This window comes from Scomber scombrus, chromosome 18, assembly GCF_963691925.1.
Source record: "Scomber scombrus chromosome 18, fScoSco1.1, whole genome shotgun sequence".
Classification (NCBI taxonomy): Eukaryota; Metazoa; Chordata; class Actinopteri; order Scombriformes; family Scombridae; genus Scomber; species Scomber scombrus.
The window spans coordinates 4,693,637-4,721,197 of NC_084987.1; the positions used below are offsets into that span (position 1 = coordinate 4,693,637).

The window sequence follows — 27,561 nt, forward strand, 5'->3', positions numbered from 1 at the left end:
TCAAGGCACTTTACACATAGAGCAGGTCTGGATAGTACTCTTTAATTTAATTTAAACAGACCCAACATCCCCACATGAGCAATTGAAAGAAACCTCAAGCGGTCTCTAAGTGGGCGTCCATCTGCCTCGACCGGTGAATTACCAACGTATAAAATGACAGTACAGAGAATTATCAGCGACTGTGCAGCTCCTCTTGGTTTTACGGCGAGTTTCAGCTCATTGTTTAGCTGTCCAGCTGCAACTTTAATGTTTTGGTTCACTCTCAAAGCTCTTTAAAGCGTAATTTTCGGCTGTTTTCAGAATAAAAACTGTAAAAAGCCACTGTATACTATCTGCTCAGCACCAAACAGCAAACAGACACAGTTAGCTGTAGACTGGCTGGTGAACATAGTGGAGCATTTAGCAGCTAAAGAGCCAGATATTTCCCTCAGGAGTTGATAGAGAGCAAAAACAGAGATAAAAGAGAGTGAATATTGGACTTACATTCATCAGGTGGACAGAAACATGACTCCAAATGAATGAAAATGTTGCATGGCCCTGCTGGATGTAGCCACTGTTTGCTACAAGCTCAATATATCAACCTAAAAATGCAAAGATGTGCCAATGTTCACTACTTAATGAAAAATCTACTTAATGCAGGTTTATTGTTAAACTGATAAATCAGAAACATGATCTGTAGATTAAAGGTTGATAAAAACAATCATTAGTTGTTGAAAGCATATCTCTTTCACTGTCACTTTCTTCATATTCGTCTTGGGTTGTCGTCTTATCGCAAAGACAACAACTCCAATTCATTCGGCGTTTTCTCTCATTTAATCGTCTTCAGTTCACAATATGATATCAGCGTTTCTGTGTGAGACAAAGCTGCCGGCCGCGCTCCGTCCACTAAAAGCTCAGATGAACCTGGGCCAACATCGATTACATGCCAACCCACGTGACTAATTACGAGTCAGATGAGGGCATACCATGTCATGATCACACGGGACACGAGATAGACAGACATTTGGGCCATATGGGCAGCTGAGATTTGGACTACATGTGTCAGAGTTCCTCAGCTTTTGGGAAAAAAAGGAGGCCAGCCAAGACTCAAAGCTCACGCTGGGAGTGCTGGGGCCCACCTGATCAAAAAAATCCTGCCTGATCTCCAGCAGCCCGGACTGGCATTGTGCTGGTCAGAGCTGCCATCACCTACCACCGCCACGGCCGCCGCCATGTTCTGTGCAGCAAAGGTGAGAACGTGAGTCGATGCAGTGATTCCTCCGTGCGGTTTCGTTGTTGTGGCTGTGATGGGGTTTGTTTTTTTTGTTGTTTTTTTTGTCGGATCGGCGCAGGTGGATGTTGTGAGAAGGTGTGAGGGGGCTGCTGGCCCTGCAGGGGATCACGTGTGTCGCTGTAGCTGCTCCGCTCTGCACACAGCTTGTGTTTGATGCCTCAGGTGAAGAGCAGCCATGTGAGAAAGATGATAAAAATGTAGCTGTACACACATAAATGCATTTCTATAGATCAAATATGAGATTTTTTTTTTCTGTGTGATATATCTTCACACAGTCCCTGAATATGCCTCCTCAGTGCACCTTTTTAACCCCTCGATGTGCCTGCAGCTCCTTCCCACACATTCCTATCTACACATACACAAAACACAATCAGAGAGGATGCGTTTCATTGGCTGCCTCTTTCCCCTCCTGCACTCTTTCTCCTCCCCCCTCATCCAGTTTCCCTCCCAATCGTAATTAGTCTTTTAAACCTCATCATACAACAATTTCCATCAAACCAACCCCCACCTCCTCTGCCACCACCACCACTGCTGCTCCTTCCTCCCTCACTATCTAACTCTCTGGGGAAGGGATGAGGGAGGTGTGGCAAGGATCATGTAAATAAATCCCCCTCCTCCTCCTCCTCCTTATTCCCTTACTATCTTTAAACTCTGTCTTTTCCCATTTTTTCCCATGCTTTTTTTTCTCTCCTCTTCCTCCTCGCATGCTTTTTTCTCCTCCCCTTGATGCTCCAGCATCTTTATCTACGACGCGGCTCAGTGGTCTCTCTTTCTCTCTCTGTGTGGACATCTTTGGGTAAGGGGGTTTGCGACGCAGAGCCCCCCTCGCAGGCAGCACCCATCTCTTTTTCACGCAGCCTTCAACCTCAAAACTCGTGTGACAGCAGCTTAACCGGAGGCTAGACTTCGTTACGCTCCCACAGCCGCCACAGATTCCCCCTACGACCTCCCTCCTCTTCCTCCTCCTCCTCCTCCTCTTCCTCCTCCTCACCCCTACCTTCCCACTGCTACACACACCCCCCTCTCGCCTGCAACGCGACTCTTCTCCACTCACACTGTAGCCTGGCTTGTGAGACTGGAGGCAGCCTCAGTGCGTGGAAGGAAAAGAGAGAGAGAGAAAGAGAGAGAGAGGGAGAGAGTGTGTGAGTGTGAGGCTTTCCCAGAATAGAGAAGCAGGAGGAGGTGAGAGGGATGATGATGGAAGCCAGCTTTGACACTGAGGAGAGTTTTGACGATCCCTCCTGTCTTGCCCAACAGCCCCCCGGCTCCGTCTCGCCGGCCAAGAGGCAGATCAGGGAGGTCAAGGAGACCAAGATAACTGTGAGTACCAAAGAAGCTCCAACTTAATCCTCCTCTCTTCTTCTTTTTCTGGTGTTTTCATCTGCTTCTGCTCCATCCTCTCCATCCTTTGTGAAGCTACTCATGTGGCACAAATAAGTTAAATCTCTTTTTCCTTTTTTTTTTTTGCTGCCTTTCTTTTGCTTTTCAACTGTTGTCTTTAAGCTCACAGCTCCACACTAATCCATTAAGGGTCTTCACTGAGTAACATGGGGTTCCCTGCATATTGGATACTACATTAGTGTGAATGAACAAGCTGTCCACGAGTCCTGCATTCATTTCTGTCTCAATGACTGACTGGCTTCGATCCATATTATTGATTCAATGCCTGAATTTACGCATGACATGTGTTTCCACGCTGTGTGATTTTCAGCATATTAAAATGTAATTGAAGTGACTGAAAAGTACAAAGCTGATCTAGTAGCATGCAGATCGCCGCCGTTGCCATTTTTAGACTCAAGACGTCTTCAGTGTGTCAGATAAAGAAGGGATCTTGATCTCTGAGTGTTTTTGTCATCGAGTCGTTGCTCAGTGTGGTACTGTGTGTGCTCCTTTTTTCTTCCTCAAAAGGTGTGTGTGTGTGTGTGGGGGGGGGGGGGGGGGCTTATCTGCAGGGCAGCACAGGTCACACAGCAGCATTTGGAAAGTGAACACTTTGTGCGCTAGGCTGTGAGGAACTCTGTAGAATTTTGGGGCAAGAAACTCCTCCTCCTGTTGCAATGAGGATGAATTCAGGACGTGAATCTTCAACCAAGATCTAGTCAGATATCTGTGAAGTGTACAGTAGATTTGTCTTAATATGCTCAGACAGTATCTGTGGTTATGTAATCCTTAAGTCTATAATGATGACTGTAGGAGGGGGGGTGGGAGTGTGGTGATGATGGTGATGATGTGCTGAGCTGAAGGAAGACAGACAGAGGTGGTTTTGTTGTCTCGCAGACGCTGATTTTGCGCTCGGTGGGCTCTCTGACCTGCCGCAGCCACGGGAGCCGTCAGTCTGGCTATTGTGAAAACCCCACAGACCTGCGAGAGATGCAGCAAGTCCAGTTTCCATGGTGACAAAAGCAATAGCACTGATTAATGGGTGTTGAAATGGAAAACACTGCCAGGCGGGGTAGGGGCCATTCAGATAGTCAGTGAATACGTACTGTTTGGAGAAAAAAAAAAAGAAAGATTATTTTCTTCCTCTTCCTTTTGCAGGGTTTTTCTCTCAAAGGCTCTTTTACATCTTTTGTGGGCATTCACTTTGTGGTTTGGCTTCACTTGTATCCAGTGAATTCTCATGAAGTGATGAGGCGTAACAGTGTTTTTTTTAAAAAGCTATCCATATCTTAATTAGTTCCCGATGAACAGGAATGCCAAAAAAAAAAAAAAAAAAGGAAAAAAAAGTGAAACATGTTTTGTGCAACAGTTTAAACACGGTTCATATAAATGGTGATAATGATTGAATCTGTGGTTGGTTGACGTCACTTCACAAAGGTGTCTTTTTGTTCGCAACAGTGCACCTCACATTACACAAGCTTCTCTCTTTTTTTTTTAAAATCAGCGCAGTTGTCATGGAGACGCACACATCCATGACTGTTGGCAAAATGGACCCTCGCAGGACGCCGAGGCGGCTCACATATCAGATAGCAGGAGGAGCAGTACCCTTGCTTTCACCTTCACCATGTGTGACCAATATGAAGCCATCAGAAGGAAAAAAAACGCTTTACTCCTCCACCTTTTTTTTCCAGCTTATTAAACATTCATTCACGTGCTGCTTGACTTGTTGCTATGCCGCGCGCAGCGTAGGCACTCGGGGAACAGCAGCTCGTTAAGGGTGTCATCTGGCTATGTTGGCGGGATTGGTCTTGAAGGGCCTGTTTTCAGTCTGTTGGAAAGAAGAGAAAGGAGGGATGAGAGAAAGCGATCAGAAAGAGAGTAGAGAGGAAATCTCAAATTGTTTTGTTATGAGAAGGTGTGTGAGTGTGTGTGAGTGTGTGTGTGTGTGTGTGTGTGTGTGATTGTGTGTTGGAGGATGGTGGAGTGGTAGGGGGCTGTCCTTTACAGCAAAAGTAATTTGTCGCTTAGCAACAGCGGCAGAGCATCCTACAGCCTCATTCGCTGTAGCTGAAATATTCTGCTCAGAAATGGATGTGGGAGAGTGTTTCTGTTGTTTGTTGGTCTGCAAAATCATTATTTTTTATGTTTCTCACGGGACATTTGTTCTTCAACTGTGTCGTGATTTTTCAATTTTGCCCTCCCCCTCCTCTCCCCCTCCCCCTCTGTATTCTGCTAAACAAAATGAGCAACAGTAAATAAATGAATAAATAAATAAATAAAAGCATTAAAATGTGTAATGGACTGAACCACTGCCTGCAGCTGGGGTAAAAAAAAGAGTGAATGTTTATGAATGCTGTACGAGGACAAAATGTCCCAATTCACCTCGACAAATCAGCACTGTTGCATGTTGCTCGTTGCTTTGTTTTACTGCTAAACTGTAACATTGATGGATCCAATATGGCAATACATATGCAACACCTCAGCGTCAAACATCCCCCTCAAAAAAAAGGCCTCAAAACCTCCTCAGAAGGATTTATTACACAGTCGTAAAGGTAATCAATATTAATATTTTATTCCTAACCTCTTAGTACCTCACTAAACAGCCATAAAGGAGAAGTAAGTTAGTCAGACAGCCTTCCTTTTAGATAAATGGTCTAATTTTCTTGTGGATGTGAGAGGCTGATAAACAACAGTCATGATAGATGTGGAGCCAGTGTAATGGAAAATCTGGTGCCCATGACAATCAGTATGATCTGTGAGGCAGAAAATGAACAAAGTGACTTGTCGGCACACGGAGTAAATCACATCGCCGCTTCTTCAGATTACAAAGTGTTGCTGTGAGTTAATGTGTCTGGTGTGTGTATATATGCAGGCCGCCCAAGAGCTCGTGTTTTATTTGTTTTCTGTTTATCTTCCACCGTATATACGGGTATGTGTGGATGGCAAAAAAAAAAACATTTTAGTATTTCCTCTCCATTTCAGGGATTATATAACAGAGGAAGCATTACTCATCTGTTTCTGAAGATGTTTATTAGAAGCTGCTCGGATCAAGTGCTGCGGTGGCTGTGCAGAGAATGGAGGGGTCAGTGGTGAACGTCGCCTCCTTCAAGCTCCATATTTTTGATGTTTAAATGCAAAAAAATTATGCAAAAACGAAAGCTTCTTATTGTTAAATCAGGCTGCAACAAAGAGAGCTTTCCCCTCTGCCTCAGAGAAATGTTGCATATGAAAGTAATATATTTAGAAATATATCAAATCCAGAAAACCACAGAAGATGACTGCAGGATTATGCAGCTTTTTGATTCTTTCAGATTTTTGTTTTGGTTCTCTTTTTCATTAAGATATAAAACCATTGTCAATCATTCCCATTAACAAGCTTAAATAACTTGATTGCACAGTACACTTCCTGCCCAGCATCGAACAATAGAAAGACAAAATTAGTGACTATTGAAAGAGAGTAAATATCATAGAGCAAAATTAGATACTGGATTGGTCAGATAAGGATAGAAATATGTCGGGCTGCAGCTAATGATCGTATTCACTATCAATTCATCTGCTGATTATTCTTTCAATTAATGAATTGTCTAAAAAATGTCCAAACATTTGGAAAAACATCTGTTTGAAACAAGGATGACAACTATAGATGTCTTGCTTTGTCTGATTAACAATCTAAAAGATATTCAGTTTATTATCATGTTGTGACCTAAATTCTGAGAAGCTGCAACCAGCAAATGTTTGGAAATGTTCCTTTATTATTCAGTTATCAGAATATTTTCTTTCCACTGACTAATTTAATTGATTAATCAGTTAATCGTTGCAGCTCTGTTGCCAACGTAACTCACTCACCCAAAAACATGATAAACCAATTATTAATGCAGCTTTAGATTCTCATTTTCTGAGACGTTTCCACACAAATCTACAGAGCAGTTTAACATCTTTCAGCTCATTGTTTTGGTTTTATTGTTATTTTTGACCATTTGAGTCGGCATGACACTAACATATCATCACCTTTTAAGTTGATATGTTGAACTTGTTAGCAGTCAGTTGCTTTTTTCCACATCCAGCAGTTATGCAGCTCAATTATCATTAATTTGGAGTCGTATATCTATCCACCTGGTGGATGTAAGTCCAATATTCTCTCTCTTTTATCTCTGTTTTTACTCTCTACCAACTCCTGAGGGAAATATCTGGCTCTTTAGTTGCTAAATGCTCCACTATGTTCACCAGCTAGTCTACAGCTAACTGTGTCTGATTGCTGTTTGGTGCTGAGAAGATAATGTACAGTGGATTTTTATAGCTATTATTCTAAAAAAAAGCTGCCTGCTACGGCCAAAGCAACAATGCTATAAAGAGCTCTGAGAGTGAAACAAAGCAGTGAAATCGTAGCTGGACAGCTAAACAATGAGCTGAAACTCTCTATAACGCTCCGTAAAGCCGAGAGAAGCTGCAGAGTGGCTGATAATTCTCTGTAGGTTCATCACTACGAGGCACAACCAACTCATTACACACTGACTGCTCATACATTGCTTTTATAGAAATATATTTTATAGTGGCTTTAATGGAACATGAATAATATACTGATTGGGTTACTGGGCCTAAAAGCTGAAATTTTGTGTCATTTGTGTGATTTTTTTAAATTCCAGCCCAGTTTTTGTGGGTCAGAAGGAGTCACATGACCTGCAGTTTCGACCATGGCCACTACTCTATATTCACTGCACATCCTGGTGCTGATCCTGAAGGCTCAGCAAGAAATCTATCCAAAGAAAAATTCAACTTACCGACATCATATCTTTGATCTCCTGCTTCCCTCTGCTGCATTATGAACATCTTCTGATTTCAATTTGCTCAAATGACTTAAAATCATTCCCCTTACACCTTTATTTGAAGTACAGAGTGAAGAGAATGAGGCCGTTCGGTCGAGTCAGCTCGTAACCGTTCCGTGTTTTTCTTCAGTCTTTGTGACAGCAGTACAGAGATGAACTCGTGTTGTAATCACTGTGAGTCAGTGTGTTTCTGTGTTTGTGGATGAAGCATCCTCTCTGAATGCCCCTCTAGTTTGCAGCAGTGGTTGACATGGCACAGAGGGTATCTTGCAGTGCCAGGAGGGAGAGCTCACAGATGGTGAAAATTACATAATTGCAGAGACCCAACCGTAATTGAAGATGCTGTGGACCATGGAGTCTGTATTCAGGCTGATGATGGGGGGGGGGGAGTGTTTATTTGGAGCTCAACATATTCTCAAGTGTATAAAGTCTGTTTGTTCAGTTGGAGGGACACAGTAGAAAAGGTTCCTCTTTGTTTTCGAGTGGACAGTTTCTCTCTCTCTGTGTGTCTCTCTCTGTCTCTCTCTCTCTCTCTCTGTCTCTCTCTCTCTCTCTCTCTCTCTCTCTCTCTGTGTCTCTCTCTCTTTCTCTCTCTCTCTCTCTCTCTCTGTGTGTCTCTCTCTCTGTGTCTCTCTCTCTTTCTCTCTCTCTCTCTTTCTCTCTGTGTCTCTCTCTCTCTCTCTCTCTGTCTCTCTCTGTGTGTCTCTCTCTCTCTGTCTGTGTGTCTCTCTCTCTGTGTGTCTCTCTCTCTCTCTGTGAGTCTCTCTCTCTCTGTGTCTCTCTCTCTCTGTGTGTGTCTCTCTATGTGTGTGTCTCTCTGTGTCGCTCTCTCTCTCTGTGTGTGTCTATCTCTCTCTCTGTCTCTCTCTCTCTCTCTCTGTCTCTCTCTCTTTCTGTGTGTCTCGCTCTGTCTCTCTCTCTCTCTGTATGCCCCCCCCCCCTCCCGAGGGCTCATGGGTCACCTTCTGGATGACCAACATCACCACATTCATATGTTTACTCATGCCTGATCTTTTTTCCTCTCATCTGCATGATCCAAATGAAACCCAGGCCTCGCTCTTTCAGCAATATCATTTCCCACAGACTCCGCTAATCACATCTCTCAGTCCAAGTAAATCCTCACAGAGGTGTTTGGCTCGCGGCCTTTTAGCAGCTCTGTTATTTCTCACTATTTCTCATCAATTAGGTCACTGCTCTTTGTCTCTGTTTCTTCTCTTCAGATCAACTGCGTGACTTTCCCTCTTCCTGGAGAAGGCCCGGAGCAGCAGCTCCTCAAACCCACCGAATGGAGTTACTGCGATTACTTCTGGGTGAGTTTGACTAAAACACAGAACCTACATCTATCCTTTGTGGTGTTTTAATGATGATGAGAGCCGCTTTTATCTAAAGCAGCTGACTTGGATGGAGGATTACCACTGAGGAGTATATACGATTGCGAACTCCATCTTGTCTTTTAGTTGCCAAATACGACCTAAAAAATGTGGCTCAAATTGCTTAAAATATAAAACAAGAGGAAAGAGCAGGCAAGTTAAACTGTTTAAATATTAAAATATATTTAAAAAAGGGGAAGGGAGTAAAATAAGAGACAGTAGTTGCAGGATTTCACTTATTTTTCTCCTTATTTATTGAAAATGTAAACTTCTTAAATACATCCACACTTGTTAGAGCCAGAAGATGTGAGAGGAAAACACAAACAACACATGGACAATACTAATGAATATATATGGAGACATAAAAGCAAACAACCACAACCTCCACTATCACCATCTTAATAATGGTAATCCTGTAAGATTCAACATAATGAAGTCGTAAAAACAGATTATAGATAAAAGCAAGACGGAAAAAATTGAGAAATAAATGAAAAAGAAGCTTCATTAATTGGCTATATTGATTGGCTTTTTAACTCTAAAGCATATCAAGCCTGAAGGAATGAAGAAGAATGAATGAAGGAAGGACAGGAGGGAGGAAGGAAGGGAGGAAGGAAGAAGGAAGAAAGAAGGAAGAGAGGGAGGAAGGACAGACGGAAGGAAGGAAGGGAGGAAAGAAGGAACAGTCAAAGGTTCTACAGCTACAAGGTTACCGCCAACACATTATTCTGAGACCTTTAAAACATACAAAGTATTTTCTGCTGGGTAATGAATACTGCAGTCAAAAGCTCAACCCTTATATTAAATTATCGTGAGACTAAAATCATGACGAAATAGTCGATATGCTTTTTGCCAATTGAGAATGGATCCAGCACTTTCTCTGCTCGTTCAACAAAAGACCGAAAATTGGCTTTCACGTTGAAGTGGGCGGATCACAGGTGGAAGGCTGATCGACCGGCTTCTCTGCAAACACACTCATCACTCCGAATGTCTCCTCCGCGGCTGCTGCTGCTGCTGTAGTCTTCAGTTACCATACATTACCATCCTAAATTAGATTTGTATTGAATAAACCATTGAGCCCGCATAATCGAGTGAAATCCGATGCCCGATGTTTCCTTCCCTCCTTCGTCACCGTGTTGCTCCTTGTTGGCGGCCTGTCGTGTCATGTTGCTCGTGATGCTTTCCTACATCCGCTGACCTGCTGCTCAGACCTGCTGTGTGAAATAAATCTGGCACCTCTGTTCCACGTGGCGACACACATCACTCCTGTCACAAACAAGGCTGCACATCACCGAACCCCCCCCGCCCACCCCTCCTCTCTTCTTGTGCTCAAAAGCATACATAACCCACACGCATCTGCCCCATCCAGTGAGTGACACACGCACACACACCAACGACTGCCCTCCTTGACATGACAGTGTGAGTCACACGTTCCTGCACATAGTTTCTGACTCACCAGCCGTCCTCACAAACCCCCGCTATAACATAAACTGGACGTTCTGTATGTCAACTCATAGCTGTGCTTGTTGTGTTTGAATGATGGTCTCTTCTTCCTCAGACCGACAAGAAAGACCCCCAGGGGACCACCTCTGTGGCGGGCTTCGAGGTCCTTCTGCAGAAGCAGCTGAAGGGCAAACAGATGCAGAAGGAGATGTCCGAGTTTATCCACGAGAGGTAAGAGCCAGATAGGACTCGACTCCGCTGTTATAACACCTAAAAAGGAGATTATAGCTTGTTGAAGGCAGATTAATTAACCCTCCTGTTGTCCTCAGGACAGGAGGAAGGGAGGAAGGAAGGAAGGAAAGGAGTAAGAGAGGAAAGAAGGAAGGGAGGAAGGAAGGAAGGAAGGAAGGAAGGAAGGAAGGAAGGAAGGAAGGAAGGAAGGAAGGAAAGGAGTAAAAGAGGAAGGAAGGAAGGAAGGAAGGAAGGAAGGAAAGGAGTAAGGAAGGAAGGAATGAGGAAGGAAGGAAGGGAGGGAGAGAGGGAGGAAGGGAGCAAAGAAAGAGGGGAGGAGGGGAAGAACAAAGGAAAAATTAAGGAAGGAAGGAAGGAAGGAAGGAAGGAAGGAAGGAAGGAAATAAGGAACAGTCAAAATAGATGGGGTCAATCTGACCCGGGAGGACGACAGGAGGGTTAATTAAATATGCTTTGGATGCAGACATTATCCCCCCCCCCTTAGATATTAGTTAAAATGAATCAAGCTTTTGAATTTAAGGTGTCAGCAAGCTAGTTATTATATAAGTGACCACCTATGTTTATAGATTATTCTGATGATATTCAGTATTTCTATTATTGCTCATAAATCAAGTGAAAAAAAACAAAACTAACAACATATTGATCTACTTACAAGCATTGTATGTGTACCCAAAGCCTGATAGATCCCTTTCTTTTGTGCCACTGAGCTCCATTGTTGTCCAAAAACAATTAAAAACACATCAATGAGCCTCACTGCTGCACCTGGGTGACATGTTCCTACATCACCATGAACACACGCTGTAGTTTGTTTTACCTCTCAATCCCACACACACACACACACACACACACACACACACACACACACACACACACACACACACACACACACACACACACACACATACACACACACTATCCTGCTGCAAGAAATACAAATAAAAAGCACCAAATGTGGATTCATCCGCCACAAAAAATAGTCCCTAACAAATGAATTATGTATTCCTGTTTGAGTAAGGATAGATTAAACCTGCAGTGGCCAGCTATTCTAGGATTATTCTGCCTTTTTTTTAAACAATGCATTCAGTAGGAACAAGGTGGGTGTCGGGCAAATAGCCACAGAGAGTATAAGAGATTAACTAACAGTGTCGGTTGGGCAAAAACATATACTGTAGATCATTGCCAGCCTTATCCTTAACATACTCCTTTTTTTTTTTTCAATGAGTTTTTTCCCCCCCAACAAACTAAATCTTGCCAATTCTTGTAAATATCATAGTCCTGGCTTCTCACCAGGAGCTGCACATCACCGACAGGCTTCACTGTTGGCAGAGGGAATAGTTGCTTCTCTCTCTCTCTCTCTCTCTCTCTCTCTCTCTCTCTCTCTCTCTCTCTCTCTCTCTCTCTCTCTCTCTCTCTCTCTCTCTCTCTCTCTGTGTGTGTGTGTGGGAGGTGTGTGATTTAAAAATGTTTCAGACCAAAACAAGCAGCATAAAATAGCATTATTGATATAATCTGTCATTAAACACTGCAGACCCAGATTTCCTCTAGCCAACTCAACTCACCAAACTTTTGATATTTCCTAATAAAACTTACATTTGTTGCTGTTTATCTGGGTCAGTCAGTGTTCAGTAGAAGTCTCTGAGGTTTATATTTGCGTTAGCACCAACAGTTTCTTTATTTCTGGTGGCGCTATGAACATTTTGAGTCATTTAACCTTTATGTTGTCCTCCCGGGTCAAATTGACCCCGTCTGTTCTGACTGTTCCTTCTTTCCACCTTCCCTCCTTCTCTCTTTCTTTCTTTCCTCTCTCTTTCCTCCCTTCCTTCTTTCCTTACTCCAACCCCCTCCCTCCTTCCTTCCTTTCCTTCCTCCCTCCCTCGTTCTCTCTTTCTTTCCTCCCCCCTACCTTCCTCCCTTCCTTCTTTCCTCTGTCCTTCTTTCCTCCCTTCCTCTTTTCCTTTCTCCCTCCCTCCCTCCTCCCTCCCTCCTACCTTCCTTGATTCCTTCGTCCTCCCTTCCTTCCTCCTTTCTTTCCTTCTTTCTCCCTTCCATCCTTCCTTCCTCCCTCCTTTCCTTCCTTCTTCCTCCCTTCCTTCCTCCTTTCCATCCTTCCTTCCTCCTTTCCATCCTTCCTTCCTCCCTTCCTTCCTTGACTCGAGGACAACAGGAGGGTTAAACCACATTATTTGGTTTTTGTAAAGAAACAAGACATTTACTCTACTTTATTACATTATATACACTAATCTTACTTTATAGCCGCCTATACACAACATAAAAAGACACTTTCTGCTGCGTGAAATGAATATAAGTCATGTCATTTAGTGTCAAACACTGTTTTTATTTCTGCATATATGCATGTAAAATATAAGTAAATCTCATTATTTTGCCAATATATGAAAACTTGCTTATAAATTGTAGCAGAAAGATGTAAAATCATTTGAAACGTAGCATAAATATGTATTCCGGGTGCAAAAATAATTATAGAAACAATCCAGAGAGAGCTCAGATTAAAATAATGAAAATGGGATCTGAATAGTGTTTGTCTAACAGGAGTGTTGCAATTTATGCTTGCACTCATTAATTAAAGGAGCTGTTGAGCCCAATTAAGCAACTGAACATTCAGGGAATTCACAGATTAGCTGCTCCTACTGAATCCAAATCAGGATGTCAACAGCAACATGAATAACAAGCGACTCAGTTTAACTTTTATACATCCGATCTCACGCTGTCCTATATAATTAGCTCCACCTAATTCTACAAAAGCTCTATTCACGTATAGATCGTGGGAAGTTAATGACAATTTCCCGCTTTGAATATACGTAGTTACACATTTAAAGCCCCCGTCTCCCAAATTCTTTAACCCCTCCTGTTGTCCTCGAGGCAAGGAAGGAAGGGAGGAAGGAAGGAAAGGAGGGAGGAAGGGAGGTATAAGGAAGGAAGGGAGGAAGAAGGAAGGAAGGGAGGGAGGGAGGGAGGAAAGGAGGGAGGTATAAGGAAGGAAGGGAGGGAGAAGGAAGGAAGGAAGGGAGGGAGGGAGGAAGGAAGATGGAAGGAAAGGAGGAAGGAAGGAAGGAAGGAGGGAAGGAAGGAAGGAAAGGAAAGAAGGAAGGAAGGAAGGAGGGAGGAAAGAAGGAAGGAGGGAGGGAGAAAGGAAAAGAGGAAGGGAGTAAGGAAAGAGGAAGGAAAGAAGGAAGGGAGTAAGGAAGGAAGGAAGGAGGGAAGGAAAGAAGGAGGGAGGGAGGAAAGAAAGACAGATGGAAGGAAGGAAGGAAGGGAGGAACAGTCAAAACAGACGGGTTCAATTTGACCCGGGAGGACGACACAAAGGTTAAAAAGAAAGTAGACTTCTACTCGCTCCTGACCTTTCTGTGTTGCTAGGCGCCGGGAGTATCTGAACATTTAAAGTAAGAACGAGCCTTGTGACCTTCTTTAGGTGACAGATTTACTCAGGTGTGGATGGTAAATGTGAGACCGGCGCAGGAAGTGAAGACCACAAAGGGCACAAACACACGGCTGTCCTGGTTGAATGAATAGTTTTAGGGCAAATATGAGCGTATCCTCATTTCCATCTCTTAACCCTCCTATTGTCCTCGAGTCAAGGAAGGAAGGGAAGGAGGAAGGAACGATGGAAGGGAGGAAATAGGAAGGAGAAGAGGAAGGAAGGGAGGAAAGGAGGAAGGAAGGGAGGAAGAAGGAAGGAAAGGAGGGACGGAGGAAGGAAGGAAGGAAGAAGGAAGGAAGGAAAGGAGGGAGGAAGGGAGGAAGAAGGAAGGAAAGGAGGAACGAAGGGAGGAAGAAGGAAGGGAGAGAGACGGAAGGGAGGAAAGAGAGAGGAAGGAACGAAAGAGAGAAGGAGGGAGGAAGGAAGGACAGATGGAAGGAAGGAAGGGAGGAAAGAAGGAACAGTCAAAAGAGACGGAGTCAATTTGACCCGGTAGGCTTCATTTCCATCTCTTAAAATTAAGATGGAAATGAGAAAATGGACCGCTCTGTGAAATACTGATGGAGAGTTTCTCACAAGCACAATGAGTTTATTGATGTTTAAAGGGTCGGAGCTCTGTGTTAAATTTGGTTTTCAGCCTCTGTGTCAAATTCTCGTAGAAGTTTCTGTCATTCCCTTAAAAATGATCTCTGTTTTTAAACACTTTTTTTTCTTTCTCCCACTTCACTAAAGCACTGTCCGCCTTCTCTTAAAGCAAGCAGCTCACAGTTTCCCATCTTTCTCTTTTTCTCTTTGTGTTTCAGGATAAAGATTGAGGAGGAGTATGCCAAGAACCTCTCCAAACTGTCTCTGAGCCCCCTGGCAGCACAAGAGGAAGGGTGAGTGCAGTAAACAGTCGCTGTGTGTGTGTGTGTGTGTGTGTGCGTGTGTGTGTGTGTGTGTGTGTGTGTGTGTGTGTGTGTGTGTGTGTGTGTGTGTGTGTGTGTGTGTGTGTGTGTGTGTGTGTGTGTGTGCAGCTCGAGATCTCCTCTCTGCAAAACAGGACATAGATTTAGTAATTAACAGAAGTGTGTCTAAAGATACGGTTTCTTTTTAAAAATGGAGGTATTCCCACACTACCTCTTGTGTTTCATACACCTTTCAAACACTGTTATCTAACCAATGAATAGTTGGATCGTTTTTTCATGTTTGTCTCTCAGCAAAATAACAGAAAACCTTTGAGGAGATCTCACAATCAGTAGAAAAGGAAATGATAAGGCTTGGCTCGAGTTACAGTCAATTTTGGATGCTTTCCTTATCTGGTGGTTCCATAATTATGGAGCATTTTTGTTCAACCCACTAAAAGGCAACAAATGGAGATGCAAACTTGAGTCCAACTTCAGTGTGTTTTTGCAGGTTCAAGGAATTAAAAGAAAGGAAAATGATTTCTCATAGAGCTTGAACATTGAACTATTGTCACCAAAACATCATTTAACCTTTGTGTCGTCCTCCTGGGTCAAGTTGACCCTGTCTTTTTTGACTGTTCCTTCTTTCCTCCCTTACTTCCTTTCCTTCCGTCTGTCCTTCCTCCCTCCCTCATTCTTTCTTTTCGACCATCCCCCTTTCTTCCTTCCTTCCTTTCCTTCCTCCCTTACTTCTTTCTCTGTCCTTCATTCCTTCCTTTCCTTCCTCCCTTCCTTCTTTCCTTTCCTCCCTTCCTTCCTCCCTCCTGTCCTTCCTTCCTTCCTCCTTTCCTTCCTTCTTCCTCCCGTCCATCCTTCCTTCCTCCCTCCCTCCTTCCTTCCTTCTTTCCTTCCTTCATTCTTCCTTCCTCCCTCCTTCCTTCCTTCCCTGTGTAGCTTTGACCATTTGTTCTATCAGTTATGATAAGATAGGAGATTTCACTAGGTGAATTTTTGGAAGTCAAACAAGGAGAAAGATTGTGAGCAAACCTCAAGTTAATGTGGAAGACGAAATTAAGTAGAACCCTGAATTATAACCCAAACTGTCCGTTATAAACATCCATCACAACTTATATCATTCGACTTCATGCTTCAGTTTTAAACCATATTTCTTACACCGCTTTTTAAATAAAGTGGACTCAAATTTGTTGGCTTGTCTGACCACACTTTTGTTCAAAATAACAGCAATTACTTTAATGAGTAGGATGTTACTGTAGCCAGAGGAGGAAGTAGTATTAAGATCTTTTACTTAAGTCAAATTAGCACTACCACAGAAATGAAATACTCCATTATGTGTAGAAGTACCTCATTCATAATGACTTTAACCTTCATGTCGTCCTCCTGGGTCAAATTGACCCCGTCTGTTTTGACTGTTCCTTCTTTCCTCCCTTCCTTCCTTCCTTCTGTCCTTCCTCCCTCCTTTCCTTCCTTCTTCCTCCCTCCTTTCCTTCCTTCTTCCTCCCTTCCTTCCTCCTTTCCTTCTTTCCTTCCCTCCTTCCTTCCTCTTTTCCTTTCTCCCTCCCTCCCTCCCTCCCTCCCTCCCTCCCTCCCTCCCTCCCTCCTACCTTCCTTCTTTCCTCCGTCCTTTCTACCTTCCTTCCCTCCTTCCTTCCTCCCTCCTTTCCTTCCTTCTTCCTCCCTTCCTTCCTCCTTTCCTTCTTTCTTTCTTCCTCCCTTCCTTCCTTCTTTCCTCCGTCCTTCCTTCCTTTTCCTTCCTCCTTTCCTTTCCTCCTTCCTTCTTCCCTCCTTTCCTTCCTTCCTCCCTTCCTCCCTTCCTTCCTTGACTCGAGGACAACAGGAGGGTTAAAGTATCATGAGTAAAATAATCCGTCCATCCAATTGTAATAAACCATATTTGTCAGTTCAATTTGAATTTAAATGATATTAAGCATATCTCTCTAAAGATTGTTACGGGTTTTATTCATTTAATAATCTTTTCTCAGGACTCTTGGAGAAGCCTGGACTCAGCTGAAGAAGAGTCTGCACGATGAAGCCGAGGTTCATCTAAAGTTCTCCAACAAGGTGCTTATGATTATTCATAATGGGAAAAAATTTAATTTTCATGGAGGGCTGAAAACTGTTTTTCAAGCAAAAAAAATGCTGAACATGCTCTAGTTTCAGCTTCTCACATGTGAGGCTTTGCTGCTTCCTTCTGTCATATACGGTAGTAAAGTGCACTTGAATTTATGGTCAAATAAAACAAGCAACCTGAAGACTCTACCTTCAGCTCGGGGAAATGATAATGGCCTCTTTCCTCTCTCTTGACATTTTATAGACAAAATGATGAATCGATAGTAAAAGTAATCATTGGTCGCAGTAAGTTAAAGATTATAGGAGTAAAAAAGTAAAAAGTAATAGCTCAGGTAACATTTATGAATTCGTAGCTTTCTCTTTAGAAGGGGTCTTGTTTCTCGCCTCTGTGGAAGCCCTCGGTTCAGTTTTTTTGCCCCTTCAGGTCAAGTTAAATGTTTTCAATCATCTGAAGTAATGGATATCTGATGTGACCACATCCTGAGGTGACGGGTGTTATTTACCTCAACCTTGTCTGTGTTGACTGAAGAAAATGAGCCGTCCAGAGTCCCATTACCAGCGATGCAGAAACCACACACTGGCTTCAGATGCAGCTTTAAATAATGCTCAGAGCTTTTCATAGCCCTCTGTTGTCTAATTAATTAGTTACGTGTTTTGACGAGCACACATTCAGGGCCGTGCATGCTCATCCCTGCTGCACTAGCACTCTGACACTCCATGCATCATTATTAACAGGGGTAAGGAGAAGGTAATGCCTGGTTAGGCAGAGAGTCTTATCAAGCCTGCAGAAGCTCCAGCTCATATTTCTCCTCTGAGTTTGTAATGAGCTGCATTTAAGCTATAGCTGCTAGCTTTGGCATTTGCACAAGATACACATTCTACACGGGGAGCAAACACTGCTGCCGAGCCCTCTGTGGTGCAAAACAAGCACAATTTCTTATTATGGGATTGTGTTTGGTCAGTGAAACAATGTAATTGTTTCTTTATGGTTATGGATCTCTTTCAGTAGAACAGGCTTTATTAAGCAATACTTTTCCAGGGTTTTAATAAACTTGCAAATCACTTTAAAATAGAATGAACTTCATCAAGAGACATTGATTTCAGAAAATGGATTTTTGCACACAAATATAATTTAAGAAACCAGGCAAATGTGCAGTAAAGCTGTTACCACAAATAAAAACAATGAATTGAAAATCCTTGTTCAATTAGAGAGCTCCTGAATACCTGAACAATGTGTTTTCATCACAGTGCTTCGAAAAGTATGAAAAGGGGTTTTATGTTAATAAAACTAATCAAAATGTAATATTTAGATGAGGTTGTGTAGTCCCAGCTGTGAGCTATAGATTTTACTTTCCAGTCCATAGATTTTATTCACCATTTGCATACATTTACATACATTAGGACTTAATATATAGTCCTGACAAAACAGGTGGGACACTGATGGGTTATAATCATTACAAGGTTGGAGAATATCATTAGGTAGTGTTTGTCAAACATGGAGGTCTTCATCTTCTTCACATGATACTGTATAATAAGCATTGTTATCATCCTTTACTTTACCTACAGCTGAGTGACTTGTTTTCACAGCTCCACAGTGAGGTAGAGAAACCACTGCTGACGTTCAGAGGCGACAACTTCAAGAAGGACCTGAAAAAGTACGACCATCACATCGCCGACCTCAGGAAGCAGCTGGCAAGTCGCTACGCAAGTGTGGAGAAGGTACGTCTGACATGCCAGTGTGATACTTTAAGATAAAGATACTACTACTTCCTGACCAATGTGGTGCACAAAGTAAATCTCAGGAGTCAGCAAAAGAAAATACAAATCAATGTTTGTTTATATCAGGAAGATTACATAATGAAAATATCTCCAGTAACTCCTACACCTCGTACATGATAGTGCACTACTTTGCTGCTTCTTCCCACCTGCTAAATCATTTCATGAATGAATTTGTTTTTCTCCGTACACACACACTCAAATCATTTCTCTCTTTTATTTTTGCATTGCAATGTTTTTTTTTAAAAGCATCTTGTCGTGGGTGGAAGCATAATGTGGATGCTGCAGTCAAAAATAAAAAAGGAAGAAAGCCAAGTCAGAGAGAGGAGGACGCAGGTTTAATCACTCTTAACCCTCCAGTCGTCCTCCCGGGTCAAATTGACCCCATCTCTTTTGACTGTTCCTTCTTTCCTTCCTTCCTCCCTCTTTCTTTAATTCTTCCTTTGTTCTTCCCCTCCTTTCCTCTTTCTTTGCTCCCTCCTCCTTCCATCCTTCCTCCCTTCCTTCCTTTCTTCCTTTCTTCATTCCTTCCTCCTTTCTTCTCTACTTCCTTCCTTCCTCTTTGCCTCCCTCCCTCCTTACTCCTTTCTTTCTTTCCTTCCTTCCTTCCTTCCTCCCTCCCTCCCTCCTTACTCCTTTCCTTCCTTCCTTCCTCTATTCTTCCCTCCCTCCCTCCTTACTCCTTACCTTCCTTCCTTCTTTCCTTCCTTCATTCCTTCCTTCCATCCTTCCTTCCTTCTTTCCTCCCTTCCTCCTGTCCTTCCTTGACCTGAGGAGGGTTAAGTGCATGTTCTCTTTATTAACTTTTCCACATCAGTCAGTAGTTAAAACATTTGCTATATATATATTATTTATTTATTTTTACAATTTCATGGTGCCTTCATTTAGGTTTTCTTAGACACATAATGGAAATGTGCATAAAAGTAGATTCTTGCTGTTGAATCTTTACACACAAGCAAGTTCACATAGTATTTTTACCTATTTGACTGTTCGATAAGTCACAGCCTGCTTAGTTACCGTTGCTATGTATATCTATTCTCACATGGGACATTTGCAGCTTACAATAACAGTGGTAGATGTAATATTTATATTCAAAGTCATTTTTGATACAATGGGCCACTGATTTCAGATAACGGTATTTATTTTGTAATTAAATTAGGTTACCCCGTTACATAACTAGTGACTCCCCACCACTGCTTGTGAACAGGTGTAATTAAAGACAACCTGTAAGGCCACAAACTACTGTAGTTAGCTCACATAATGATATACTGACTCTCAGCCTTTGGAGTCCGTCTGCAGCTCGTTAGCCGGACATACAGTACCCCAACTTTTCATCAGATTGTTTATGCATTGTTGCTTCAGTGATTTATGTTTTGGAAAGTCTTTAAAAAACCACACGACCCTCCAGTGTTTATTATCACTGAAGCTATCGCATCTATGAAAATGATTTCCAACTAAAAAACTAACTTTTGGCTCCATCTCTGATCCACTGCATTAGGACAAATAATCAGTAGATTAAAGTTGAATCCATCCCATATGTTTTTTTTGTTGTTGTTGAGATTTTCTTGGCTGACTCATCACTGTTACTGTATGTTTACTTTTCAAACACACTTACAATCATGACCTCGGAGGGGAGCCTCAACTCAAGAATAAGAGGAACGACTCAATAAAATGGATTTAGGATAGATTAAAGGATGATACCGGGATCGGAACGCGGATGTCAGTAGCCAACATGAAAAGGCTGTAATTACTCTTGTAATAGATGTAGGTACAGTAAATCTGAGGATTATGCTGAATGACTCATTGTTTCTACTTTCACACATCCTGCTCGATGTGTGTGTGTGTGTGTGTGTACGATGCAGGCCCGTAAAGCCCTGGCAGACAGGCAGAAGGATCTGGAGGTGAAAACCCAGCAGCTGGAGATCAAACTCAGCAACAAGACGGAGGAGGACATAAAGAAAGCCAGGCGGAAATCCACACAAGCAGGTCAGAGGTCATAGAGTTGGAGCATAAATTGGTTAATCAGTTTATTTAAAGTTTCAAACACTTACTAAATAACTGGAGGTGAAAAGGAGCTAAAAAGTTTGTTAGGAGAGAGAATATGTTGTGCAGTAATTTGAACCAAAAGCAGAACAACTCTAAAGGCCGTGTAGATAAAAATGATGAATCACAACAAAAAGCTAATATCACATGTTTAGCTGAAATGAGGGCAACTACAATCTGGCACATCTGTTTCTGTTTATTTGCATCTTAAAAAATAGTTTGACATTTTGGGATATATACACATATTCACCAATAATCCATTTGGAAGAAGCAGAAACAGGTTTGGGCAGAGCAGAAAGTCACACTGAGCCTGATTGCATCCTGATACACAACACAAGAGCAACACACTCTGAACAATAACCCACATTAGCTTTCCAGCCAAAATCTCCTTATCTAACCTACAAACATGAACACACGTCTTGTCGTTCACCTCATCTTGTTGAATGAGCCGCCAAACAAACATTCGCAGAGGGAAAAGCGCACCACTAAAGTCAGTTAGAAGGTGGCTAGATCGCTAATTATCTACTCAGCTGCAGCTCATTAAAGAGCATACAAAGATATCTGCGAATATCACTTTGGTCTGTTAAGATGCTGATGTGGTTGCTGAGTCATTACTGCTAATAATACACTGTCTGCCCATGACTACACTTATACCCAGCTACAGTACAAGTTAATTTACCGTCTCTTGCCTCTTGGGTCATACAGTGTGACATCAGCACTCTTGCAGCCTGCCAGCTAATGTCAATCAAACACATCCTTCCAGTGAACTGAGACAAAAAGGAAAAGCATTAGTAATATTTCTCCATAATAATACAGCAAAAAAGGGGATGACTATACTATATGTGACTTTCATTGAACCTTAAATTGAAGAAACTAGAAAGAGAAGCACAGCAAAAGAAATAAATCCTTCCTCAGATACTCTGTGTTTGACATTTTAATAATAAATGGGATGAGTTGTAACTGTTCTCTCATACAGTCCTGCTTCAATACAGGAAAAAGCACTGCAGGAACTTAATCTGCTTCTTTCTCTCTTCCACTCAGTAGATTAGTCACAGTCCACAGCACTAATCAATAGCACCCATAAGGCACAGTTAAATGATGTCAGCCTTGTGTCGGTGATCACCGCTGCTACCTCAAGGTTGGGCCAAATGTCATTATGGCTCACTGCACTCGTTGCCAAAGCTACAGTATGGATGTGTTTTCTACATCACTGAATGAATTTTAATAAGCCTCAGATGTTTTCTGTTTTACTATCACGCAGATCCCCTGCAAGGAACTGGAATATCATACATTTATAACTAGAAAAACTAATATATATACAGTACCGGGGTATAATTGGTAGTTGTGATTTAACCCTCCTGTTGTCCTCGAGTCAAGGAAGGAAGGGAGGAAGGAAGGAAGGAAGGGAGGAAGGAAGTATGGAAGGGAGGAAGAAGGAAGGAAAGGAGGGAGGAAGGAAGGAAGGGAGGAAGAAGGAAGGAAAGGAGGGATTAAGAAGGAAGGAAGGTAGGAGGGAGGGATAAAGGAAAAGAGGAAGGGAAGAAGGAAGGAAAGAAGGACAGAGGAAAGAAGGAAGGAAGGTAGAGGGGAGGAAAGAAAGAGAGGAGGGGAGAGGGAGGAAGGGAAGGAACAAGGGAAGGAAAGAAGGAGGGAGGGAGGAAAGAAGGAACAGTCAAAACAGACGACAGGAGGACGACACAAAGGTTAAATAACGTACACTCTAGAAACTTAAATATTATTTCCAATCTGAGCTGCTGGTCAGTGTGATGTTGTTCTGGCATAAATAATTAAGATCTAAACTTTCTTATTCGGGTATGAATCAGGTTCTGCACCGCTACATGTGAAGTTTGGAGCCACTAATACTGCCAGACAGTCAGTGTAGTCAGCTGTTTTAACAATAGGCCAGTTTTCTTCAGCAGTGTTTAATGGAGTACATACATACAAACACAACCCAGTATGGTTTTAATATTCCTTGTTTATATCTTTAAATGCATTCCAAGTTTAAAATGGACTTATAAAACAGTCTTAGGGCTCTGTCTGAGGGCAGATGTCATAATTCAAGTAATGGCTAACAGAGTTACAGCAGTTTATGTTAACATTCAAATACTCATAAACATCAAGACTAGAAATGAAATTGATATATTATCCAGTACTCAATAAACTGTGGCTTCATTTATGGTTGATCTGAAATCTGGTCTGATGGGTCAAATTGTGTTATGTGCGTTATGTGTCTCATAAATGTATAAGATGTTACATTTATTGGGATTTAGGTGAGCCATGTTTACTTTGTGAACTACTGTAGATTTATGAAAAGTCATATTAAATATTATAATCTATAAAAAGGTGACTATTTAGTGCAGTGGGTGTTTAATAATGTTTTGTTAATCAAATCCAAAAAGTTATATTAAAAATAGGAAATACTGTACAACACATTAAAAACTGTACATTGCACAAGCTCAATGTGAGTTAGTTTCTTCATTTTGATGAATTTCATACATACATTTTAATCTAAAGCCATGGTAACAGGACACACATCAAACCATGACTACTCTGAGATTAAGTGATTTCTCAGCACCCTCTGCTGATCAGGAAGGGTTTTGCTTCATGTGCACCACAGATTATGCACTCCTACCAACATGACTACAGACCTTTGTTGACCCTGACTTCTCCTTCACATTCTTATCTATGCAATCCAGGAGATGACCTGATGCGCTGCGTGGATCTCTACAACCAAACCCAGTCCAAGTGGTTTGAAGAAATGGTCACCACCAGCATGGTAAAACCCTCTCTGTCGAGTGCACAGTAAACATTTGCAGTTGTTTAATTCTGTTTCTGACTGTAAACCTTTTATCTTCTTGCCACTTCAGGAGCTTGAAAAACTGGAGGTGGAACGGATCGAGTGGATTCAGCAACATTTACGCCAGTACACCACTCTGCGGCATGAAACGGACATGTTCAATCAGAGTGTGAGTCTGTGTTCCTTTATTTTTTTTGCATTTGTACATCTATGTAGTGTCACAAAATTAGGGTAAAAATGCATTTTAATAAAAGCAGGAATGCAGTGGAAGGTAAACCCTATAAATATCAATGTATCTTCCTTTGCTCCTAATGCATAAAATCAATACAACCTAAATTCATAATGGTCTTTTTTGTCACAGAAAGGAAAGTCAAACTGATGGTAGGTTATATGAGATTATAAGCCTTGTTTAGAGAGAGAAAACATTCATTCATAATCTTCCCAAATCAAAACCAAGATATTATTAAGATAGATAAACATAGTCAACCCTAGTAAGTGGTATTAATTCATATCAAACTCATTGTGAGTGATGAGTATGTTACAAAAAACAGCCCACAACACAATTGGAGGCGTTTTTCACCTTCTATTTACATCTAATGGATTGATCAGAACAACAGAGCACACCATTATTAGATCTACCAGTGACTGCGACTGGCTCTGACATGATTTGCGTGCCACTTCAGCTGAGTGTAGATGTTTTGACAGAGTGAGCCCTCGGTGCTCGTCTGTCAGCCTTTCATCCAGCAGCACACTGGCTGTCATCGCTCGGTGCCTCAGAGAAGCCCACCCAGACGCTCCGCTTATTCAGGAGCTGTAGAGTAAACCCTGTAAATCTAACGGGACGTATTCTGTCAGCACTGTGCGAATCCACCATAACAAGGGTGTTCCTGCGTGTGCTTGATGATGACACGACGAAATCCAGGGAAACACACCAGAAACCTTATGTGATATGAGCAGAATGTACATTTCAAGTCAAATGCTATTTTGTCATATTAACTGGCTTCTTGATGCCAAAAAACTAACAGAGTAACCCAGCAAAATAATAATGGTAGCTGTACTGTTAGCATTACTATAGTCACTATGCTAGTTAGCCAGAGTTTGCCACTCATGTTACCTAACCATAGACTGTATATAAAATGGACGTAACATCCATGACGTCACCAATTGGTTTGTGGACTGCTGCTTGGAAGAGAATAGTTTTGGATCTGGGCAGGGCCATCTTGAAAATTTCCGGTGCATGCTGGGTAAAAAAAACCCACGGATTCTACTTATATGGGCATCAGGAGGAGCAAGAGGCGCCCTCCTGAACCTGTGAACCAATCAACCTGTCAATCACGACGTAGCCACGCCCTAATGCATACCCTGCTTTATCATCAAATATAAAATCAGGGAGGGCAAAACTTCACAAATGAACATCATACTGCATTGAAGAAGGCTTTAAACTAGCGATTGAGACCATAAACACATTTTGAAAACGTTTACTGAGGTTAGAAATCAAGTGAGAAGTTGGTGAATTCTCCATTGACTTGTATAGAGACGGAAGTCCTTTTGACACCAAAACAGTCGCCCCCTGGTGGCCTTTTGATAGAATGCAGTTTTAAGTTACTTCCGCGTTGGCATCATTTCAGAGGACCGGAACTCCCCGCTTGTACCTAACGCATTTGCTCTCGTGTTTTTGGTTTGGGAAAGGTTACAAATGAACCCTTGAATCCTCAAAAGTCTTTAAATGTCATGTATCTTACTACAACTCCATGCACAACACTTTAATATGGAGTAATAAGAGAGCTGAAAGTCCCAATGTCATGTCCGGGCTAGCCTTTGCTCCCCTAGCCACTGTAACTCAATGCTATTCATTAAGCGTTTCTATTAACGGTCTTTATAAAGATTAAAATGTGTTCCTAACTTTTCCACTCTCTAAGGCAAATTGGCTGCGCTACACTACACACTTGCTATCAGTATTAGAGATTTAAAAATATATATATAGCTCACGTAATCCAAACTTACTGTTGTCCATATTCATAAAATTCACCAATACTAATAGTATTACTATATTCTAATGTTTTAACTTTTTTGCTGTAATCTCTGTCCAAAAAACAAGTCGGACATGTGGGAGAAATTCAGTGAGACTGTTAGAATAATTTGTCAGTGGTTTAGCTCATTGTAAAAAGAGCCAAAAAAAGATTAGCTTTTGATAGCCGCAAACTATTATTGCTGATTGCTAACATTGACCTCTGCAGGAGCACAGATGCTTCATCAATTAGCAGATACTTTTCCTAGAACACAACTCTAAAGCCATCAAAACGGAGGAAAAAGAGGCCATAACCCAGTTAACGGGGAAATTGGCTGTTGTGTCTTTACTTAAGTAATATGATCAGACATCTTTTAGCCTGTTGTGAAGTGTCTATGTAGCCTATCTGTTTGGGTCAGGCCTTACATTAACAAGGTTGGGTCTGGGTTAATTTAGACGTAATTGTGAGTAACTGCAGAGCTTTAAGACTCTGATCTGATCTGCTGAGGTAATAATAGTAACCCTAACCCTACCAAATGTACTAATGTTTATGCATTTCCAGACGGTGGAGCCAGTGGACCAGCTGCTGCAGACCGTGGATCCAGCCAAAGACAGAGAGCTGTGGGTGAAGGAGAATAACACCGGTGAAGTTCGGCCTGTGGATATGGACATATAGACCATCCTGACCTGGCATCAGCCATTCTGTCCTCAGTATTATAACACACAGAGTCCACAGTGTCCCAGAACTACTTCTAATAACGTTGATCCAGGGACAGTGCATGTTCAGACTACAGAGGTCTGCTCATCCTGACTGGAATAACAGGAGCAAAGGTTCACACTTAACGCAGTCTTAGTTCAGAAAAACAGTAATGGATCAACCGTAAAAGTACCAGCATGTTCCTTCTAAATTTTAACCCTGTCATAATCAACATTAGCTTATTGAATGCCATTTAACATATTCTGCTGTTTACTTGTTGTAAAGTTGAGAATATTAAAAAAAATAATTATATGTATTTTGAATTGTTTAGTTTAGCTTCAATCAACACTTTTCCAGTTTGAGTAAACCAAACACACTCAAAAAAAGTCTGAATATTGATATAACCTTTATTTTAGATACAGATATTGAAGCATATTGACATCTTAGAATGAATATGATATATTTTCATATTTTGCTGGTTCATTTTGGTGGAAATGCATGTTTTGAATATCTTGCTTTTAATCTATATGGAAAGCTGCACAATTTGTGGAACCATGATGGTTGTTTTGGTATAGTGCAAGAGTTTAATTAGCTGAATTTACACAAGGTATTCTCTATCTTGTAAGTGACTAAGAACCAATTTACAAGCTTTCTCACAAACAAATGAGATTTCGCATGTATAGCGTTGATATCCAGTAACCTCAATTGTTTAGGAAAATAACACACACACACAGTGTTACGGAATGTGAATTGGATTTTGCTCGCCACAAGTCCCAACATGTGGTCAATCGGATTTAGGCCAGGGTCTATTATGGATCAGTCCGGAGGAAAAAGGTGGTCCAAGTTACACTGAAACACCTTTTAGTGCCTAACGGTTATATACCTGGAATGTCCTTGATATATTCTATTCTGCATCAGTGTACATTTGTACATACAGGCTAGATGTATTTTGCTGTCAAATGTTTAACAGGCTGCAGTTCTTTGGGCCAATGAGGTGTTTGTACTGTACAATGTTGTTTGTTTTATTTTTGGTAAATGTACAGAGAATATCTTCACGATGGTGATTGGTCAATGGGGGGCGACATGCAGCAGAAAAGCAAGATTCACCAAATTACACATCACAAAAGAGAAGATAAGGTAGTGAATTTTTAAATTTCACCAGTCTTATGGATTGATCGATCAATCCAGCAGAGCAAAAGCCAGCTGACTCATCCCACAGATAAAACACATTTTATCAGAGATTGCATGTATCTACAGTATTTGTCTGTCTGTATGTGTGTGTGCGTGTATG

At 41.8% G+C, this 27,561-nt stretch overlaps 1 protein-coding gene across 1 annotated transcript; it reads left to right on the forward strand.

The window, feature by feature from the left end:
• Positions 1–2,315: 2,315 nt before the first annotated feature.
• On the forward strand, positions 2,316–26,249 carry gas7a (growth arrest-specific 7a). Its single transcript, XM_062438638.1, has 10 exons — positions 2,316–2,593; positions 8,697–8,786; positions 10,402–10,517; positions 14,781–14,855; positions 16,862–16,940; positions 18,537–18,668; positions 20,588–20,711; positions 23,465–23,544; positions 23,636–23,734; positions 26,136–26,249. The coding sequence occupies exons 1-10, from the start codon at positions 2,465–2,467 to the stop codon at positions 26,247–26,249; spliced, it is 1,038 nt and encodes a 345-aa protein (XP_062294622.1). The 5' UTR covers positions 2,316–2,464.
• The last annotated feature ends 1,312 nt before the right edge of the window (positions 26,250–27,561 follow it).

Excerpts from the sequence above, each read along its gene's own strand:
- gas7a (XM_062438638.1), top strand. The coding sequence starts at position 2,465 with ATGATGATGGAAGCCAGCTTTGACACTGAGGAGAGTTTTGACGATCCC. Across the intron at positions 10,518-14,780 it reads TCCGAGTTTATCCACGAGAG|GATAAAGATTGAGGAGGAGT; the intron begins GTAAGAGCCAGA and ends TTTGTGTTTCAG. Across the intron at positions 18,669-20,587 it reads GCTACGCAAGTGTGGAGAAG|GCCCGTAAAGCCCTGGCAGA; the intron begins GTACGTCTGACA and ends TGTACGATGCAG.